At 39.6% G+C, this 22,959-nt stretch overlaps 1 protein-coding gene across 1 annotated transcript in view; it reads left to right on the forward strand.

Moving 5' to 3' along the window:
* Positions 1-4,521: 4,521 nt before the first annotated feature.
* ABCB1 (ATP binding cassette subfamily B member 1) overlaps positions 4,522-22,959 on the forward strand; it is a 104,790-nt gene continuing 86,352 nt past the window's right edge. Inside the window, exons 1-3 of the mRNA XM_059396925.1 lie at positions 4,522-4,730; positions 5,162-5,231; positions 10,831-10,884. Coding sequence (XP_059252908.1) covers positions 5,190-5,231; positions 10,831-10,884 — 96 coding nt within the window. The 5' untranslated portion in view covers positions 4,522-4,730; positions 5,162-5,189. The remainder of the gene's footprint in view (positions 4,731-5,161; positions 5,232-10,830; positions 10,885-22,959) is intronic.

Below are 22,959 nucleotides of genomic sequence, written 5' to 3' on the forward strand. Positions count from 1 at the left end.
AAGATCTGAAAAAATGAGGAAATGAGTCATGCTGTACAACTGTCTTAGGGGAAGAGAGTTTCCAGCAGAGGTAATGGTACGTGCAAATGCCTTGAGGTGGGAGCATACTTTCATGTTCAAAGAACAGAGGCTGATGAGGGGCGCCTGCGTGGCTCAGTTGGTTAAGCAGGTGCCTTTGGCTCAGGTCATGATCCCAGGAGTCATGGTCCCAGGAACCTGGTATCTAGCTTCTCCTGGAACTCCCTGCTCAGGAGATGCCTGCTTCTCCCTCTCCCTCTGCATGCACCTCCCCCTGCCCCCGCCACCACCAAACACCCCCCCTCCCCCGCCTTGATCGTACTTTCCTCTCAAACAAATAAATAAAGTCTTTCGGGGGGAAAAAAAAATAGAAGCTGATGAGAGATACCAGAGTGACTCAGTCGGTTAAGCCTCCCACTTCCGGTTTCAGTTCAGGTCATGATCTTGGGGTTTTGGGATGATCAGCCCCCTTGGGGCTCCGCACTCAGTGAGGAGCTGGCTTCCCCTCTCCCTCTGCCCCTTCTCATGCTGGCGCCTGGACGTGCTTGTGTGCGTGCACGTGCACACGCACACACTCTCTTTCTCTCTCAAATACATAAATAAATCTTAAAAAAATAAAAAGCCAGAAAACAAAGAGCAGAGGCTAATGAGACTGGAACAGAATGAGGGAAGAATAATAGGAGATGAGATTATAAGTGAGAGGAAGCCGGATCACACAGAGACTACAGACCATGGGAAATATTTTGTATTTTAGTCTGAGTAAGAGAGGAAACCATGGGCTAGTGACAGATTTTGACTTGACTTAGTCTTTAACAGTAGAACTTGGGGATGAGAGGGTGGAGCAAGACTGTTAAATAGGAGTCAACGTAGAAGTAGAAAGACCAGTTTTGAAGTTATTGCAGTATTCAGTATTCATGGTGACAGATGCAGGGGGCAGTGGCCATGAAGGTGTACAATGTTATTCACACCTGGATTTCCTTTCTCTGTCGCTCTACTGAAGGCAACAGAGAATAAATGAATGTAGTTATATACATGAGTGCTAATGAGTGTTAAGGAAAGGTAAAAATCAATTGAGAAGGGGTATTTTTATAAATGCATAACAACTGTTGAATATTTGGGGCTATTTTGGGTGATGTACTAGCCTTTTAAATACACAGATCGCCTAATCTTTCCATGACACCATACAGTATCATTATTATCCCCTGTCTCACAAAGACATAACTGAAAAACAGAGAAGTTAAGTAACCCATTCAAACTTATGCAACAGAACAGCAGAAATGACACTGAATCTGTTTTTCTGACTCTAACTCCCAAAGTGTTTAGTGGAGTCAGATACTGAAGATGGAAACTGTTGTAAATCAATTTAGTTGCAGATTTACATGTGGAAAGATTTCCACTGAGGATGAAGAGAGTCGATCATCTGAGGCTGAAATGGAACAAATGTGTATGTATGTATGTACTGGAGGTAAGGGAGAGACTAGAAAGAGGTGAGGTAGATGAAGATGGTCCCAAAGCTGGTGGAAAGTCTTAAATATGCTATAGGAGGTGGTACGGAGTCATTGCAGGTTTTCAAAGACAGTGTCGTAGATGAAAATGTCTAATGGGGCCTCAAAAGGCAGTGCAAACAAGTTGCACTATAATAGTGTACTGCAGCGTAGTCTTGTGATTAAGAGGTAATTAGGGTGGCTGGACTGCTTTCCAGAGCTGGGTCAGCTGCTTACCAATCAGATAACTATGTGAAAATAACACAAACCTCAATTTCTTCCCTGTAAAATGGGAGCAACAAGTCATAGTGCCTATTTCATAGGATTCTGGTGATGATCCCACAAGTTCATCTTTTTCAAGTGCTTGGGCAGTTCCTGGTACATGGCCAGTGCTTAGTATATGTTAGCCAGTGTTAATCCCACAGGGTGTGCAGGGACACAAACACTGAGTGCTGGGAGAACAGAGATGAGCTGGTAGAAGGACTGCATGCCGGTGGAGGACAGGAAGGTGCAGAATTTTGGAAAGGCACACTTCTCAAAGGAAAAATAGCTGCTTGTTTGAAGCTGTGTGAGGGAAGACTTGGGTTTCACTGGAAATCAAGGAAGCTTGAGAAGGAACTGCCAAGTTCAGCTGTTAGATATTACCAGGAGTACTGGGAAGAAATGCCTGACAGGAGACAAAATCTTTTAAAGAAGGCAAAACTGCAGCTCAGAAGTAGCTAGAACAGTCCTTTGCTTTAGGTCCATCACATTGTATATCTATATTTTCATGCCAGTGGAGTGAAAAAACACAAATATAAATATATATATATATATATATATATATATATATATATATATATATATATATGAGAGGTTTGTTAAAAACTCTGCACTATGGATGTCCATCAACAGATGAATAGATTAAGATATGAGATATGAGATTTTATGTATATGACATATATATAATGGTATATTACTCCGGCATCAAAAGGAATGAAATCTTGCCATTTGCAATGATGTGGATGGAATTAGAAGGTATCATGCTGAGCGAAGTTAGTCAGAGAAAGACAAAGACAAATACCATATGATTTCACTCATATGTGGACTTTAAGAAATAATACAGACGAACATAGGGGAAGAGAAGGAAAAATAAAATAAAATAAAAACAAGAGGGAGGCAAACCGTAAGAGACTCTTACAGGAAACAGGGTTGTTGGAGAGAAGCTGGAAGGGTAACTGGGTGATGAGCATTAAGGAGGGCACTTGAGGTAATGAGTACTGGGTGTCATATGCAAATGATGAATTTAGTAGGACTAAATTCTACGCCTAAAGTTAATAATACACTTAAAAATAAAAAAAAAACTGATAATATACTATATGTGGACTAAATTGAATTTAGATTAACAAATTTTTAAAAATTTAAAATTTAAAAAATATACTCTCTGGGCTATTCCTTAAAGTACTTATGTTCTTGATAGAGGTTTTCCCCTGAAGCTTAAGCCTGTAGATATATTATTACCATAATATTAAACTTTAAAAAAATCCTGCATTGTTTTAGGGAGGATTTAAGGCCATTTCCATGGATACATAAAATATAAGAAGACTACATAAGCTGAAGGTGGGACAAAGTAAAACAACAGTGGAAGCAAAGGGCAGAATCATGAATCAAATTAAAAATGGATGTGAAAAAGATGAAAGCTTTATACATTTACTCCAGGTGGACCACAGGGTTGGTGATAGGCCTTTAGCCAGTGAACCCCTGCTGTCACGTGCATATCCAATTACAACATAGAGAAAATTTGTAGCCTGGTAGAAAATCTAATTTATAGCTTGTAAAGAAACTTGACTGTATGGCTAAGAAAAAAAAAAATCAATTCAGAGGATATTTGGTAAAAAGTGAGAGATGTATACAATCTGAAGAGAAACCAGAGTATGGCATGGAATATTTGGAATAGAAGATGGAAAGAAAATTAGGGCTTTCAAGTATGATTTTCTTAAAGAAGGTAGAGAAAGTACACTATGCAATTAAATAAAGGTTTTCTTCTTTTAAACTTTTGCATTTGGCTGAGAGGCACAGGTGTACTCTAGTGCACAAAGTACACAGCACAATTAAATAAAGTTTTTCTTCTTTTAAATTTTTGCAGCTGGCTGAGAGGCACAGGTGTAGGTCAGAGAATGAAGGCTAAAGGTGACAAAAACATTTATTTCCCCTAGGCTTATAAGAAGAAAAGCTCTTATGTGAGTTAACACTGCTTTATGAATTCTTCCTGTGAACATTGCACTTTTCATCAAAGTGAGAAAAAACAGTGGACAAGAAAAAATAGTAAACGGTAGCAGTAAATATGGAATTAGATTTCAACTAAAGTAATATGCTAACGTATGATACTTTTTAAAGATAATCCGAATTAAAATATCAAGTTAGAAATGCCTTGGGGAAAACGTGGACATTGATCTGATGACTAAAACCTGTAAAGATCACATACTTCTAAATATTAATTTTACTCTGAAATGTCCATTTTCTATTTACGTACTTCAAAAATCTTCCTCTCTCCTTCCATTTATCTTCAAATAAAAGATGAACAGCTACACCTCAGAAACCGCCAAACATAGTGAAGAAAGACTTGGAGAAAATTTTCACCTGGCTTTTTTCCAGGTGCTGCTAGAAAGCTAAGTTTAACTTGCCTTAACTACAGAATGGACGAGGTCGGAGATTGTTTTATCAAAGGTATTAGATGAAATGGCAAAGAAAATTTCTATTATCTACTCGAGACCCATGGAAGTTATTGGGTTTCACTGGAAATTGATGAATATAAATATTTCCATGGATATGGAGCGTTATGCAGACATGTAGAGATATGACTCTGTAAATGTGTAGTGTCCCCCATGATCCAGCTGACACGCATTTCTCTTGTGGTACTTCTACTGAAGAGCAAGAGAAAGGAGAGGACATTCCTCCCGCAAATCCAGCCTGTTTACATAACTCCTCTTGCAATCAGCATTAAGGCGAGCACAGCCCAGAGCAAGCCGGAGTGATGAGGCTGATTGGTTGCGCACGGGAGCGCCAGGGTGTGGGCTGTGAGCTCTCGCCTCACTCCCAGGGACGCAGGAAACCCGGGCGCATTCGAGCAGCGGCTCCTCCCGGCTCTAAGAAGCCGAGTCCGTTGTTCGTGTCTGACCGGTCTTTCCTTTACGATCTCTCTTCTTCCAAAATTGACATCTTGGTGGATGGTCCGAAGGAAAGTCCGAGGTAGGGGCGCGCGAAGCTGAGGGCCAGATGGGGACAAGTTCGCAGGAAGGGTCGGGCTCCCCAATTTCCTGAGTTGGGTCCCCGTGGGAGAAGGGCTTCGGAGAGGAGGGAGGGGAAGGCTCCTCTTAGCAAGCCCCCCGGGATGCTCCTGGAGCACCCCAGCCCGCAGTCTTCCGCGCTTACCAAGCGCACTGGGTTGCCCTGCCCTGAGCGCTAAGAGCCGGCGCGGTCCGGAGAGCGGGTTTCCCAGCCCGCCGCAGGTGCGCGGGGCAACATCACCGCCCCGAGAGGAGCCCGGACCGAGAGCCCCCGCGGCGGCGTCCGCCAAAGTCCAGGATGCGCCGCCGCCCTCCAGCTGCCGGCGTGGACTATTGTCACCTCCACCTCCTGCGGGTTCCCCATCTGACCGGTGGCCTGTGGTTTCTCCTCAGGTCACAATGGATCCTGAAGGTGGCCGTAATGGAAGAGCAGAGAAGAACTTCTGGAAAATGGGCAAAAAAAGGTAGCCACTTTGTTTCACTTTCATACTGTGCGTGGCTTGAGAAATTTGGGAGATGGATTTCTAGTCTCCAGCTCTGAAATAAAAGAAGATGGTATTTTTAACCTTAAACGCAAATGGCTTTTCTGCAGAAGTTCTCTGGCTGAGTGGAGGACTGCGTTTACGCATTCCCACGGCCTTGGCGAGCTTCTTTCTCAGCCTTCCTGCCCCTGACACACCACTGCTCTCACATCCTTTTCTGTGGTTCATGAACTTTCTGCTTCACGAGCGCTGTTGCTCGCCCACGTCCCCGGACATGTGCTGCTTGCGCTCTGCTCCGTGGTCCAGTCTCTTGCTTCCGGTAAAACATAAACGTTCTGGTCACAGAAACATTGCATGTTTGTGGCATGGCAGATGGGACAGAAAGCCAAAACCACATGTAGGTGTTAAACGTGGGTTTTTGTTGATGTTGTTATTGTTTCAAAGGAAATGCATATCTGACACTTGTAGAATAAATTCTGAAAAAAGAGGACTGCAGGACTAGGAAGCTACTAGCCTCGTGTGTAATCATTGGTAATGGAACCACATAGGGAAATGTTAAGTAAATTTTGATCCCAGTGCAGTGTCCATACAGGAAATTTTAAACTTTGCTCCATAGGTTCATTCTTAGTTGTAAATTGTAATAATTAAAAAAAAAAACAAAACTAAAAGAACAACTTCTTTTATTATATTATTTTTTTTAACGATTTTATTTATTTAGTGAGTATATTATTATTAGAAACGAAGCTTTTCAATGTAAAAGAAAAATGTAAGTAGGGACATCAAAGAAGGTTTTAACAACAATATTAAATTTGAACTGTACTTCAGTTTTAAAATAGTTCACTTTCTATCCATTGAAGGGGACAGTAGCAGTGAGTACACTTATTGCCAGATCTTCCTTTCTGAATACCATTCCTCACTAAATGGAAGCTGTACTCCCTGGAGAAATGGCTAATTACAACCATGTATGTTGGGATGGGGGGACACATACAAAAATGAACCTGGACTATTTTTGTTGTTCAAAAAGAACACAAGAGCTGGTCACTGTACTTGATTGTGAAATACTGTATACATTATAGTCCATGAATCTTTAATAAAATTCTGAAATGAAGAGGAAAACAAAAAAGGTGGGAAAAGGTAGTGAGAATAAAGGAATATTTTTTGTAGAAGAATGCCAGCTAACTTATTGGAACCTGCATTGTTATCACTGACTCAGGCAAGTGTTGTTATGGATCTCAAACCATTTGGAGAAAAATTGTATCTAATGATTATCCCAACTGTTTGCTAGGCAAAAAGAAAGTGAGGATTTTCAGTGGAGAGATTTTTGCAGTTAGCAATCTTAACCTAGTGATCAGACCTAGCATCACTCAGTGGAGTCCTGTGTAAGTGACATGACACCACCTGGGAAGTATGTTTGCAAAAACATTTTGGTCTGAACCCTATCAAGGTTCTAGACTGATGCTGTCCAATAGAAATATAATGTTAGCCCCATTTGTAATTGTTAATTTGCTAGTAGTAACATTAAAAAACTAAAAAAGAAACAAGTGAAATTAATTTTGAAGGTATGTTCTAAAGAAGCTGGAATATCTAAGATATTTCTATATGTAATCAGAATTATTAATAATCAGTTTACATTCTCTTTTTCATACCAAGTTCTCAAATCAGCTGTGCATTTTATACTTACACACATCCCAATTTGGACTCAGTTTGACACTGATCTATCCAGATGCAGGTCAGTCTACAAGACATCTTATTACTATAAAAAGTCAATGTGGTTGGAGGCAGAAGAAGGACTTATAGATTTAAAAAAGAGATTGGAGTGCCTGGGTGGCTCAGTGAGTTAAACCTCTGCCTTTGGCTCGGGTCATGATCTCAGAGTCCTGGGATCGAGCCCTGCATCTGGCTCTCTGCTCAGCGGGGAGTCTGCTTCCCCTCTCTCTGTGCCTGCCTTTCTGCCCACTTGTGATCTCTGTCAAATAAATAAAATCTTTTAAAAAAAGATAAAAAAGAGATAAAGAGACAAAACCATCCAATATAATATGTGAACCTCGATTATATCTAAGTTCAAAATCAGAAAAGGAAAAACCTATAGAAAATATTCTGAGGAAATTTGACAGTAGATTGGATATTAGTTGATATAAAAATTGCTATTTTCTGAAATGTGAAAATGGTAGGAAAATGTGAAGTGCCACGATGTTTACAAGTTACTTTCAAATGGCTCAGCAAAATATTAACGATGATAATGTGTACTGACTTAGATAAAAGAACGTATGGTCAAAATGTGAACAATTGTTGAGTCTAGGTGAATTTTGTGTGGGTAGTCATTATCAGTGTTTTTTCTTTTTCAGTTTTTCTATTTGAAAGTTTTCTTAATGAAAATATTCATATACACGAAAAGAAAAAAACTCTGCATAGTGGAAGGAAGATACTGCCCTTTTTGTTTTTAGGTTGTTTGTTTTGTTTGATACCTTAAAGAATTATGTCCTTAATATACAACCACTTGGAGGGGGTGGCGCCTGGGTGGCTCAGTCCTTAAGCATCTTCCTGCGGCTCAGGTCATGATCCCAGGGTCCTGGGATTGGGCTTCACTTTGGGCTTCCCTGCTCACCAGGGAGCCTGCTTCTCCCTCTCCCTCTGCCCCTACTTGTGTTCCCTCTCTTGCTGTGTCTTTCTCTGTCAAACAAATAAATAAAATATTTTTTAAAAAATACTCAACCACTTAGGGATGTTGGAGTAAGAAGTTATGTGGAAGGAGGTGGTAAAGAGCCTGCTCATACCTTCATTTTATTATTGCTTCTTACCCTGCCTATAGACTTCTTTTAACACAAAATTGTGGGTTTTTTAGGTGAGAAATTCTTACTAAGCTGTGTTCATCATCACTGATTTTAATTATTCTTGGTATAACTGTATATTTTTCCCTAGTCTTATTGAGATATAATTGACATACAGCACTATGTAAATTTAAGGTATACAGCTTTATGTTGTGACTTATGTATATTGTGAAATGATTATCACACTATGTTTAGTTAACATCTAGCATCTCATACACATACAATAAAAAGAAAAAGCGAAAAAGACTTTTTTCTGCTTGTGATTAGAACTCTAAGGATCTACTCATAACAACTTTCCTATGTATCATATGGAACTGTTGACTGTACTCCTCCTGATGTACTTTACACCCCTGGGACAGCCTTATCTTTGTACCTTTGGATCAAATTCTTCTCGTCTCCACGCCCTGTCAGCCTCTGATGACCACAAATCCCATCTCTTGTTCTGTGAGTTTTTTTTTTTTTTAACTATATGTTCTAATTCGGAATTAAAAAGAAGCATGTGGCTTTCCTAATATGTATATTGGTTGGGTGATAGTATCATTTGGAATATATGTATTTCTAAAGGTCTGATAAGAGACTAGCTTTTTATAAGTCCTGTGTTTCAAGCTGATGAGGATAAATTAATGATCTAGTAGGGATGAGAGATCAATGTGGAAATGTATTTTTATATAATGCAGTATCCTAGAAATCTGAGGTTGCCCTGAATAGTAGCTTAGTGTTTAGGGGACAGGCTTTTCCGTTTAAACTTGGCTTTGTTCCAGCTGTGTGACCTTGGGCAACTTCCTGAACTCTCTTCACCTGCAGCTTTCTCAGCTCTGACAGAAGGACAAAAATGTGCCTGCCTCACAGAGATTGAGATAAGATTAAATGAGATTGTGTATGGGAAGTGTTTACTTAGCCAGTATTTGAAATATTATAAAATTTCCAGAATAGGAGCAGTTTTAGAGAATGAAAAAATAAATAAAAGGCTTGGAGCTAAAATTCAATTATGTGTGACTGCTTTTTTCCTCTCATCCTGGTTCCAGAGATACTGAAACCATGCTTTATTGGGAATAGGGTGGGACCAATTCTGAAGAGTTATGTTTGTGTATTTTGTGTGTTTTCATGTCCGTCTAACATCACTTTAAAGCCAAATATGGAGTAAGCTGTGGATTTTTTTTTCCTTTAGAAGTCTCTTCAATTCTTTGACCTTGCTTAGCATAAAGAACAAAGACAAAGACGAATTTACTTTTGAACTTGAAAATCTGTATAAAAATCATGTGATTCTTCTCTGGAATAGTCTTTAGTTGGTACATATGAAAATAAAGAGGCAGAGGCTTCTTTCGGTTAGCTGGCTTTCATGTTCTAGGTGGCTGTTACACAGAGTGGAAAACAGCTTATAGCTAGAGTCATTTGAATCTGGGCTCAAAGTAATAATCAGCCTTCTTATTCCTGAGGACAGCTTTCTGACAGTTTACAGACCATCTTTTCTGATCATAGCTTTTCTAGATTCGATTTATTGCCTTAATGGTACATTTAGGGCTCCAGACTTCCTTTCAGAATTAGATTGACTGAGAGAGAATGATTTAATTACCTTTCTTCTTAGGTTAGTTTATGCCCAGCTTCTGATTGCCACCACTCTCCATTCGTAGAAAGATTGAGGATAATATGTAGGTAGTATGTAGATAGAATATCTACTGCTAGCATTGCTTAGATAATGATTAAGAGAATTAACTCTGGAGAATATGAATGATTTTCTAATTACAGATCTTCCTTAACTTAGGTATTTCCCCCAGCCCCATTTTGTTAGTTAAAAATATCGTAAGTTGAAAATGCCTTTCATACACCTAACCTATTGAACATCATAGTTTAGCCTAGCCTACCCTACATGTGCTGAGAACACTTACATTAGCCTGTAGTTGGGCAAAATCATCTAATGCAAAGCCAATTTTGTAACAAAGTGTTGAATATCTCATGTAATTTATTGAATACTGTACTGAAAAACAGCATGGTTGTATGGGTACAGAATGGTTTTAAGTGTATGGGTTGTTTACCCTTATGATCTCATGGCTGACGGAGAGCTGTCCGTCACTGCTTCTGCCCAGCATCAAGAGAGAGTGCTGTACTGCATGTTGCTAGCCCAGGGAAAACATCCAGCTTCCTTACCGGAAGCAGAGTTTCTATTGAATGCATAACCCTTTCTCAGCATCCAAAAGTCAAACCATTGTAAATTGGAGACTGTAGAATGAAAACAGTACGTTCTCTTATGTTCTTAATATTTTTAAAGGTTTTATTCGTTTGAGAGAAAGAGCACAAGCAGGAGGGTGGGGCAGAGGGAGAGGGAGAAGCACACTCCCCGTTGAGCAGGCAGCCCAACACGGGGCTTGATTCCTGGACCCCGGGATTATAACCTGAGCCAAAAGCAAATGTTTAATCATCCAAGCCTCCCAAGCACCCTAGTATTATTTTTAATAATTGCAAAAGTTGTATGTCTGTGTATTCATCATAAAAAATTAGGAAATACCAAAGGTACAAAGAAGAAAATATTTTGATAGAAATCTCAATACCCAGTGATAATCACATATACAGATTTCTAAAATACATGTAAATATTTTTAAACTTCATTAATGGGATCATACTATTAACATATGGTTTTATGGAATAATACAAATGTGTTTCTTTGTCCTATTATTAAATATAGGATCTATGTTCATTTGGTCATTTAAAAATTTATGTAATTTTAATAGTTTTGTGTAATCTATTACTATTTTTCAGTAAAAAAGATGAGAAGAAAGAAAAGAAACCAACTGTCAGTACATTTGCAATGGTGAGTCTGAATTTACTTAGTGATCAAATTGCTTTGGAAATTTGATTTCTTCCCTAGAAAAGAGATATTTCATCTGGTATAATAATAGTCTTGGAGCATATGTTAATGAAGAGGCGAAATGAATAGGTTTAAGTTAGCTTGTTTTCAGTGGAATGCCAATCATGTCGTATTATGATTGAGCCTCAACAGCCACTCTTCTTGGCTTACATTTCAGTGTTCTGCTAATTTTTTTATGTGGCTTCTGGTCTGTTATCTATGCAAGCACTTTTCCTGTGATTGGTCTCAGCCACTAGGTAGAGTGTGGTTCTAATAGGATACAAGTTTCCTTGTCATCAGTGGCTCTCAAATTCTGGCAGATTTGAGGTCAAAGTCTCAGGCACCCAAAAAATAGAAGTTAGCAATGCATTATTTATGACTATGAACCTAGTACCTGTCATCATTTCTTTGTGCTGAATAATAATCTCTAATTTGAAAACCTTTATAAAATTCTTCATCTCATTTTCTGGTTGCATGGTCATTGCTTAGAATTTTTCTTGTGTCAGATTTAGAATAAGACAGGAATTTAAAGCTGTGGTTGGATGATGGTCTCTCTCTACCTGGGTCCTTCTTTTATTCTTTCCCGAGAACCTGTAACACTACTGAACAAATGAAGTCTGACAGTGAGTGCATACTTTATAATTCAGTCATAACACATCAGATTTTTTTTAAAAGTTGGTGGTGAGGGAGGTGTAGGCTATCTTATAAAGCAGATATTAGCAAATTGACTATAAAATCTTACATGGTCATCTTCTTGCCATAAAGTTGCTCTGGCTATGGTTTCACCTTTTGTCCTATCTCTCTTCTCTTTGGAATATTTTGAGAATGAAACTATATGTTTGGGGCATTCTTAAAAAGACACTCGGTGGGGGGGGGGTGCCCAAGTGGTTCAGTAGGTTAAGTGTCTGATTCTTTATTTCAGCTCAGGTTCATGATCTCAGGCCCTTGGGATTGAACCCTATGTTGGGCTCCATGCTCAGCTTGGAGTCTGCTTGGGATTCTTTTTCTCCCTCTCCCTCTGCCCTTCCCCTGCTCATGCATGCTTGCCCCCTCTTTTTCTCTAAAATAAATAAATCTTTAAAAAAAAAAAAGACTACTCAGGTGACCAAGGGGCAGTTTTTGTTTTATACTTCATTCTTATTTATTAAAAGAGTCTTTTATGTTAAAAAGTTTATATATATGTATATTTGTGTGTGTGTGTATATATATATATATATATATATATATATATATGGTTTATTCCCAAGATTTAATTTCAGTTTTGTTATTTTGAGACCAAAATGTTTCTGTCTTTTTTGGTTTATTTTTTATTATTTGTAGCTTAAATTTAAAAAAAAAAGTCTCCTTTTTGGGGCACCTGCATGGCTTGGTGGGTTAAAGCCTCTACCTTCGGCTCAGGTCATGATCCCAGGGTCCTGGGATCCAGCCCTGCACTGGGCTTTCTGCTTGGCCGGGAGCCTGCTTCCCGTCCTCTCTCTCTGCCTGTCTTCCTGCCTACTTGTGATCTCTGTCTGTCAAATAAATAAATAAAATCTTTTTTTTTTTTTTAAGTCTCATTTTAGAAAATCTAACAGATCTAGGGACTCCTGGGTGGCACAGTCATTAAGCGTCTGCCTTCAGCTCAGGTCATGATCCCAGGGTCCTGGGATCCAGCCCCACATCGGGCTCCCTGCTCAATGGGGAGCCCGCTTCTCCCTCTCCCACTCCCCCTGCTTGTGTTCCCTTTCTCATTGTCTCTTTCTGTGTCAAATAAAAAATAAAATCTTTTAAAAAAAGAAAATCTAATAAATCTAATATAGAGAGGTAATACCATCCATACAATTTAAGCCACGGAAGAAAAAAATCTGGAGTTTAAGTGTGAGGGAATAACAGCACATACAATACTATATGCCATGTGTTGTCATAAGTACATAAAACTCATTTAACTGTTACAACTCCCTTTGAGAGACATACTACTATTATTCTAATCTTTCAGGTAAAGGAACTGAGTCCAGACATACTAGCTTGCCCACCTGGTACACAACAGGGCCAGGATTCAGACCTGTGAAGTTCATGTTCTCAATCACATTGCTCAAGATAGCATAGAAGGAATATACTGCAAGCCTTTTGAGGAAGAGTTGTATTATTTATATGGCTTTTCCTCATGTCTTTTTCCTGAAGAGCTGACACAGAAAACTGAACTGAACTTGTATGTAAAACTTACAGACATGAGGACACATTCAGAACTTTTCACAGTATAGTGCTGATGTTATCAGCTAAGACAAAAACTCATGTGTCAGGGCCCCCCAAAAGCTCAGGTTCAGTGATTCACTCAGAAGAGAGACTCTCAGGACTCAGCACATTGTCCTACTTGTAATACTCATGGCTAAGATTTATTAAAGCAAAAGGATACAAAGCAAAATCAAAAGGGGAAAAGGAAAGAGTGAGGCAGAAGTCCAGGAGAAACGAGGCATAAGCTCCCCTGAGTCTTTGCCCAGTGGAGTCACACTTAAATTGGGACAACTGTGAAATGCTATCAGACAAACTCATTAGAAACTCAGCACTCAAAATTTGTGCTAGGGGCTGATCATATAGGCTTGGCATATACCAGAATTCCAGACTCATAGAAGGAAGGCAGGTATTCAGCATAGAACACCTATGCCAAATAATTTGGCCACTTTTATCAGTTAACCCCAACCCTAAATCCAAGTTCTAGATGCCCTCCAAGGTCCAGCCTTGGATACAGGTCTTTCAAAACTGCAAGTCTTCAGCTTACAGTACTACCTTACTTCTACTATGAGACTTTTTGGCAGTCTTGAGAAAGTCTTGTGATCAAAAAGAGGTAGGCGATATTCAAGTTTTTCTACAAGCATTTTTTTAAAAATACTGGGCCTTGTTTCAACAGAACAAGAAACATAAAAGTAGAATAAAATCTAAAGCAAGTAAGGAAACGGAACAGATGGAAATCAGGACAAGAAAAATACCAGTGGGGCTGCGGTTCCTACACATAGCACTCCTGAAAGATTACACGCTCTTGCCAGAAAGGTGCGCCGGTTTCAACTCTGAACGTTCTACTTCTTGTATCTTATTGAAAAACTAATTTTTTTAAATAGATAAGATCTATTACCTATCTAGTGCTTCCTCTGTGCCACATACTTGTTAAGCACAGTGACCTGATAACCTACGAGGTTGCGCTGACCTTATGCTAGATGATGAAACAGACTCAGACAAGTTAAGCAATGCGCTCACAGTCACAGATTTACGTAGCTAGTAAGAGGGCAGGTCCAGAATTTGCCACAATCTGCTTACTCCAGAGCTAGAGAGGTTTTTTTTTTTTTTTTTTTAAGATTTTATGTATTTATTTGAGACAAAGAGCACACATGCATGGACAAGCAGTGGGAGGGGCAGAGGGAGAGGAGAAGCTGAATCCCGACTGAACAGGGAGTCCGACGCAGCATCTGAGGACCCTGAGATGATGGCCTGAGCTGAAGGCAGTTGCTTAACCCACAGAGCCACCCAAGTACCCCTCCAGAGCTAGAGCCTTTAACAACTTGAATCATTTATGATAGTTTATGATCAGTTAAGTTTTTATCTGCCCAGAATCAAAGAGTCTTTTTCTTTATGCCGTTATCTTCTGGCCACCTGGTCATTCATCATTGGAGACTTTAGCACCAGGCACAGGGTCTCCCTTTCCACTCTCAGAGCTCCTACTATCTTGCATAAGTTTTATGGTGTTCGGATAATGGCTCCTTGACCTTCACAGGTGCAATCATCTATTTACCCCCTTCACATCAGCCATCTGCTTGTACACTAACATCCTTTATTATGTTTTGAAACTGTTGTGCCCCTGGAGTGACCTATTGGAGGAGCAGCTTAAATCAGTTGGCCATCTCCTTTCTTTTCAACCTGCTCACTATTCTCTCTGGATGTTTGGCCTGTTGCCCCACCATTTTTCCAGCATCTGCTTCTCTTGCCCAAACTAAAAATCATCTTTTTACATGTTATCCAAACAGCATCACGGTCTGCTTTCTTTCACCTGATTGTTGTCGCACACCTCACAATAGGTATATTCCCAGCCAGAATCCTACCCCTCCTCTTCTCACTGGCTAAGTCAAACCTCTACACTTTTCAAATTTCCCACTTCTCTTCTCTTCTTCCCCCTTTGGTGGATGAGCTCTTCTTTTATTTCACAAACAGAATATACAAGCCTGTCTCTCCCTGGGTCAGATCCTTCCTCCTTCCCTCCTAAGGTAACAGAGGAAGAATCTGATTCTTTTTTTTTTTTTTTTAAGATATTTATTTATTTATCAGAGAGAGAGGGGGAGAGAGAGCAAGCACAGGCAGACAGAATGGCAGGCAGAGGCAGAGGGAGAAGCAGGCTCCTTGCTAAGCAAGGAGCCCGATGTGGGACTCGATCCCAGGACGCTGGGATCATGACCTGAGCCGAAGGCAGCTGCTTAACCAACTGAGCCACCCAGGCGTCGCAAGAATCTGATTCTTAAAACTAATCATTCATGAGGGGCATCTGGGTGACTCTCTCAGTTAAGCACCCGACTCTTGATTTCAGCTCAGCTCATGATCTCAGGGTCATGAGATCAAGTCCAATGTCAAGCTCTGCGCTGAGTGTGGAGCCTGCTGAAGATTCCCTCTCACTCTGCCCCTCCCCACCCCCCACACTCTCTCCTACTCTCTTAAAAAAAAGTAACTCACCCATTTGTACCTTGAGTCCCACATCCTCTGCCTTCTCAAGGACTTTACTATTATTATCCTTTCTCTTCTGTATCTATAGTCTCTCCCTCCCTTCTGGGTCTTTCCCATTGGCATTTACATGGGCGGTGTCTTCATTTTCCCCAACAGCATCCTTCAAGCCACTCTTCTCTTGCTTGCTTCACACACAGGCGCTGCCTTTACTTGTGTTAGTTTCACTTTGCATTCATTTCTTAACACATTATAACTTGGCTTCTGTTCCTACTGCTCACCAAATTCAGTAGACATGTGTTGATTCTATCTTGACTTTTAAGTAGTGCTTGATCTCTCCACCATGCTCGTCTCTTGGCGTCCATGATGCTGCAGTCTGCTGATTTTTTTTTTCTTACCTCTCTTTAAATTTTTTTTTAAGATTTTGTTTATTTATTTGACAAAGAGAATGAGCACTGGGAGGGGCAAAGGGAGAGGGAGAAGCAGGCTCCCCACTGAGCAGGGACACCCCTCCCCACCGTACCCCATCCCCCTCCCTGGCCAGGATCATGACCTGAGTCAAAGTCAGACATTTAACTGGCTGAGACACCCAGACACTCCTCTCTATGTCTTTTGTTCTTTTGTCATCTTAGCTTGTGAGGTTAAGGTTCTTTAACCCAGGACTCAGTAATGGAGTGGACGTTTTCATACTTTCTTTTCTTTTTTTTTTTTTTAATTGTGTTAGGTTAGTCACCATACAGTACATCATTAGTTTTTGATGTAGTATTCCATGATTTATTGTTTGCATATAATATCCAGCATTCCATGCAAACTGTGGCCTCCTTAATACTCACCACCAGGCTCACCCATCCTCCTACCCCTCCCTTCTAATACTCTTGCTTGTTTCCTGGAGTCGGGTCTCTCATAGTTCATCTCCCACTCCGATTTCTCCCCCTTCACTTTTCCTCTTCTCCTAATGTCCTGCATGCTATTCTTTATGCTCCACAAATAAGTGAAACCATATGATAATCGACTTTCTCTGTTTGACTTATTTCACTCAGCATAATCTCCTTTCACATAGACATTTCCAAATTCATGCAAGACTTTTCCCGTTTCAGTTTCATTCCACACAGTTTTAGTATCTTCTATCCATTTGCAGCGGTTTCCTTTACCAATTTGTAGTTACTTTTGTTCCTCCATTGAGGACGTTGGCATGTAACTGCTTCTACTTCTCTCACTTGTGCTCTCATCATTCTTTTATTTGGGTAACCTTAATAATGACTCCTTGGCCTGATGTTCTTTGACCTTTTCAGTTCCAAAAGCCTTCACTCCTGCCCTAATAAATTATACTTGTGAACACAGACCTTGGGTTTATCACCTGGGTGGACTTCCACCTAAGAAGCTATAAACTCAAAGGTGTCACTCTTCAACATTTCAGCCTCAATATTTGATTCCTTTTATCTTTGTTATCCTTTTTTGGACTTTGTGTACTTACTTACTCTTGCTTTTGTAATAAAGCACCATGAATTTAGTGTCTTCAAACGACACAAATTTATTACCTTATAGTTCTGGGATCTGAAGTCTCACTGGGCTAAAATCAAGGTGTCAACAGAGCAGGATCCCTTCTGGAGACTCAAGATAAAATGTTTCCTTCCCCCCCTCTCAATTTCTAGAGACGGCCTGCCCTCCTAGACTTAAGGCCTCTTCCTGCATCCCTTCAACCTCTTCAGTCATCATTTTTCCTGCTGAGTCTGAACCCCACCCCACCCCCCACTCCCTCTTATAAGTATCCTTGTTTTTACATTTGGTCCACATGGATAATACAGGATCTATAATACAGGCCCTATCTCAAGATCCTTAATATCTGTAAAGTCCTTTTTACCATGTAAGGAAACATTCACAGTTTCCTGGGATTAGCATATGGACCTGTGTACGGAGCAGGGGCATTATAGTGCCTACCACACCTGGCCAAGGCTTTGTTCTCTCAGCCATTCTGTATTGTTGGTCCCCTTGCTCCATTTCTGCTCTCCTGAGAGCCATTCTATCCTTGGTAGCCACATAAAATCTCCTCAGTTCCTGCCTTTCTTTTGTATTTAGTTGGGAAGTTTAGAGTAAAACCCAGAGTCATTCCTCTGGCTGGAAAGGCCCTGTGTAATCTGTCCTCTGGCTCATCTCTGATCTCATTGCAGACAAACCTCCTGTACTCTGTCCTTGCCACAGTGATGATTCTGTTTGGTCCTTGAGATACACAGAGCTTTTGTTCACCACAGGACCTTTGCATTTGCCTTTCCTGCCTGAAATGTTCTGTCTCCAGATCATCAAGAAACTAACTATATCCTTCCTGTCATTGAGGTCTTAGCTCAAATGTTGTCTTCTCAGACAGGAAGTCCCTAACCAGGCAGGCTAAGCCAGCTGACTCTGCTGTCATTGTGGTCTAAGCTCTATGAGGGAGGGAGTTTTTATATGTTTTCTTTACTAGGTATTTACATACTGAGTGAATATTGAATACATCAATCCCCCCTTTTTCTATTTGCATTTGAGTGTATACTCTATGAGGACGGGTAGCTTGTCTTTTTCACTGTTGTTGCCACTACCTAGAACCAAACATGAGCCTTACTAGTTTCTTAACAAATAATCTTTCGAACGTTGAATGAATGAATAAATTAATGGATTCATTGACTTCTTTCTCCAACCCAGGCACCATGGTAAGTCAAGTTAACCATCAAGCCTACTGAATATTACCTAAACCACTTGCCTTTATGTATCATCCTTCCTTCTACATAGTTCTAGGTGCAGGCCTCCTATCTTTCTTATCAATATCTAGCCAAACATCTTACATTTCCTTATATTTGAAGGGCTCTGATTATAATTAGTTTAAGCCTCTGTCTGACATTTTACCTGATGTGTCACAACATTGTTTTCGTTTCCTTCACTGTAAACTAATGAACAGTCTTATTAATTTTTACATTTCCTAAACCCATAACAGTACTTGCTTATATTATATTGTGTGCCTAATTAAAGTTTATTTCTCACTTTCATTCTCACAACCACCATGTGAGGCTTGCTGCCTATATGAATATTTTCCTCATTTTATAAATGTAGATACTGAGGTATTGTTAAGAGATTATTTTCCCCAAACTTCCCTTCCTATTAAGTGATAGAACTAGACATTTCACTGAGGCCTTTGTGCTACTTAGTCTTATGTTACTACTTTCCTCAAATCTTTGTCTCCAGAAATCAGTCTTGCCTCCTGTCACAAGTAAACATGAGGTTCTGAGCTCTGTCTGCTTTGTCCTTGTTCTTGGAAACGTGTTTGTATCTGAGCCTACTCTTAGCTTGTTCCTTCTAGCTTGGGATGAAGCTTAAGCTTTGCCTATTTGAGAACCATTCTCCCTTTACCAAGTTTTATTGTGAAGACTTTCAGACATATGGAAAAGTAGAACAATAAAAGTCATGCTCATATACCCATTGTTTGTATCTAACAACTGTTAACATTTTGCCTCCCATTTCACCTGAAATTATAGATTTTGTGATGTTTCTTGCAAAGCTGCCTGTTGACACACCTCAAAATTTTTCCTACATGACATTTTCTTATAAAACATAACATAGTGTTCAATTTAATAAAGTGAGGACTAATTCCTTAATATTATGTAATGTCCAGTTCACGTTCACATATTTCCTGTTATCTCTGAAAAGAAATGTCTTTTACAATTGATTTGTTTGAAAGAGGATCTAGTCAGTGACATCACTTAGATATTGTGTTTTCCAAGTCTAGAAGCTTTCTTGTTCAAAATGACTGAAATGATATACTGTTGAATGACTGAAATGACTATACATGCTGAAAAGACTATACTGTTTGTCCTATAGAATGCTTCATCTTCTAGACTCTTTTTATTGCTTTCTTATGGCATCATTTCACTTGTTCTTCTATGGCTTACATTTTTAATATTCTGAAAATTATAAATACATTCACATTACATATTTTGCGGTAAGAAGATTATGTGGGGGATGCTGTGTGCTTCATGTCTCATATCTGGAAATATCAAATGTCAGAATATTTGACTTCTCCACAATACTAAATTTGATCACTTGGTTAAGGTGATGACATATTGAACCCTTCCATTGTGAAAGGACTTGTACCCCCTTGAAGCTGAGTGGTGCTGGGGCATCATGGGGATATCTTGTTTACCCATTAGATATAAGATCCACTAATGATCCATCTACTCAGGTTCTTGAAACGTTTTTTTTCTTTGTTCTGTAGGATGTTGCCCAATTCAGTTTCCTTCCTGTTTGTTTACCAGTCACCACTGTGCCTGATGTACCTGTAAATATGTGTGAGACTTCATTAACTAGTCTGTCCTCGATGTTGCTTCCCTGTCAGGTGTCCGTTCTCTTGCTTTTCCTTTTGCCCCAGTCAACATGCTGTCTTGATTACTTCATTTTCAAATTATTCTTGATCCCAGTCACTCTTTCTCTCTTCCTGGATGATCTTATCCAACTCACATGACTTCTGCTATATACGCCAGTATCATGAAACTGCGTTCCAAACTCAGAATTCCTTCCATGAGCATTCTCGGATAGCATTTCCAGGATGAGCCATCATCCTGGAAATCAAATAGCACAAAAAGAAATTTCCTGTGTCCCTTCCCTCCAACTCTTGTCTCCTCTGGTTTGCCCTCACTCCGTGAAGGGTGCTTCTTGGCCAGTCAGCTTTTTATTACTGCTTCTACACCACATACCCCCATCTTCTCTGAGCATACTGCTCTGCTGCCTGTTCTTTTTGGCTGGAACGCCTTCTTTCTTGCTTCTGAACACATGCCAAACTTTCAAGCCTGGGAAGATGAAAAACCTCCTCTGTGGGGCTTTTCCACAAAGGAGGAAATGACCATTTGCTCTTTTTTATGTCTGCTTTACTGCATACACTACGCTGTCTTAGCGTGCAGTATATAGATTGCATATACTTCTTTGCTTGGCCTTCCTTCTCCTTTTTAAGCACTTTGACGGCAAGACTTACACCTTTGGTGTTTATCTGTCTTTTCTTAGTCATTGGGTAGGCATTGAGTAAATATTTATATTCGTGGCCTGCTTGTTTTTATTATGGTCAGTGACTAGTTTTGGTAGTAAAAGATCCTATGGGAGTGGTGATGAGAGAAATCTTTGTATATCAACTATTTTCTCTTCCTCTACTAAGGAACATGATATTTTATCCACTTTAAAGGAGTCTCTAAGAGAAAATAAATGGCTTCTGTCCATCTCTTTCTCCTTATTTATGTTTTTTAAAAAATATTTTATTTATTTATTTGAGAGAAAGAGAGACAGAGTGAGAGAGAGCATGAGAGGGGAGAAGGTCAAAAGGAGAAGCAGACTCCGCATGAAGCTGGGAGCCCGATGTGGGACTCGATCCCAGGACTCTGGGATCATGACCTGAGCTGAAGGCAGTCAGTCGCCTAAACAAGGCGCCCCTTATTTATGTTTTTTTTTGAAGAGATGGATGAATGCTTAGTTAAGACAAAGTAAATAATGACAAAATTTAGCTTGTGTTTCAATAAAATATGAAAGAAGTGCCAAAAACCACATTTTCCCTGTTTTAGTTTATAAAGAAGAGGATGTTATTGATTATGGATATGTCATTAACTCAAATTTGAGCTTGCTTTTCTAAGAGCTAGAAATTTTTTTTAAATATTTATTTATTTAAGAGATAGAGAGAAAGAGAGAGGCTTTTGTGCTCTGCTCCTGTCGGGGTAGAGGATGAGAATCTTCACGCAATGCCGGGCTCAATCTCGAAACCCATGAGATCACGACCTGATCTGAAACCAAGGGTCAGATGGTTAACTGACTGAGTCACCCAGGTGCCCCTAGAAAAAGTTTGAATGCAAAGACCTAAGTATATATTAGATATTTTTCTTCCACCAAACTTGAATTTTTGCTAATTTTAAAAAAATATTTATTTATTTGAAAGAGAGAGAAAATATGTGGGAGAGGCAGAGGGAGAGAATCTTCAAACAGACTCCACACTGAGCACAGAGTCTGACACAGGGCTTGATCTCACGACCCTGAGATCATGATCTGAGCCAAAACCAAAAGTTGAACACTTAACCAATCCACCTAGGCACCCTGAATTTTTGCTAATTTTAAAGCTCAGCTTTACCAATGCTTTCCTACTTCATGAGCTGCCAGTCACTACTGCCAAGAACTGTTCTGCTTTTTATTTCTCCACTTGTCAATTCTGTACGTATTCCTAGTTGTTACTACTATTAGTTCCTTTTTTAGCTAACTTTAAGATTGGTTTCTGTCTCCTTGTCTCAGATCTTTCTGCTGATGTGTCTTTTATGTTGCCTGATCTTGACCTTTGTTTTGGTTTAGGTTCCCTGCCTAGACCTATGATTCTTTTTTTATCCACTCTCCTCCCTAGATTACAAACCTGCTGACTCTACCTCATGCAACCACAGGACAATCCCCTGCATTGGGGTTTATCCACAAACCCTCACAGAATGCTTCATCTGTCTGTTTTCTTTCATTTGGTTGTCTTTCAGTCCTTAACTAGTTCCTTGAATAATATGGCAGAAGTATTGATTTCTTCTCAAGTGGACTGCCACAGAGCCTTGAGCCCATTCCCATTACTGTCTGTTCTCATCACTTTCTGGATCTAGAGAAGCTGTCTTTACTTTTGACCTGCCTATGATTAAAGAGATTATGTACATCTACATTGGTCAGGCATTATGGCTATATTCTACCTTTTAAGGAAATCTCTTTTGGGGAAGCATGCATATAATGGATTCTTCCTTTCTCCTTCCTTCTTACTATTGAGGCCTGATTGCATTCAGATAATTTTACCTTCATGCTAATTTCATTATGTGGCAGATCTTTTACTCAAGCAATTTTCCAAAGCAGCAAAATACTTCCTTAGTGGTGGCCTCAGAGGGGACTTTGACAGTAAAGATTTTTCTTGGTTAAAAAAAAATTGAGATGAAAAGTGGTTTCTACCCTTGGAAATCAGAAGAACAAATACATACTTTTATAGTTGTACCTTTAAAGAATTTTACAATTTTCCAGAATGTCTGATCCCTCTCGTCAAACCTCATATATAAGAAAAGAAGACAAACTGAGTCCAATATGAATAAGTAGGTCAGAACTCAGTATAAGAGTCAAATGCCCATTTAGAATTAGGCTATCATAATTGTTTAGGTTGGACCAGGATGGTAGTAGTAGTAGTAGAAATGAGATTGTTAGGATTGTTAGAAATGAGAAATGTTAGGATTTTGGATGTATTTGGAAAGTAGAGCAAACTATCCATAAAACTGTGCTAATTAAGTGGGTAGGAGAAGAATAAATGAAACAAGATGGGATTGGGAGGGAGACAAACCATAAGTGACTCTTGATCTC

This window comes from Mustela nigripes, chromosome 4, assembly GCF_022355385.1.
Source record: "Mustela nigripes isolate SB6536 chromosome 4, MUSNIG.SB6536, whole genome shotgun sequence".
Classification (NCBI taxonomy): Eukaryota; Metazoa; Chordata; class Mammalia; order Carnivora; family Mustelidae; genus Mustela; species Mustela nigripes.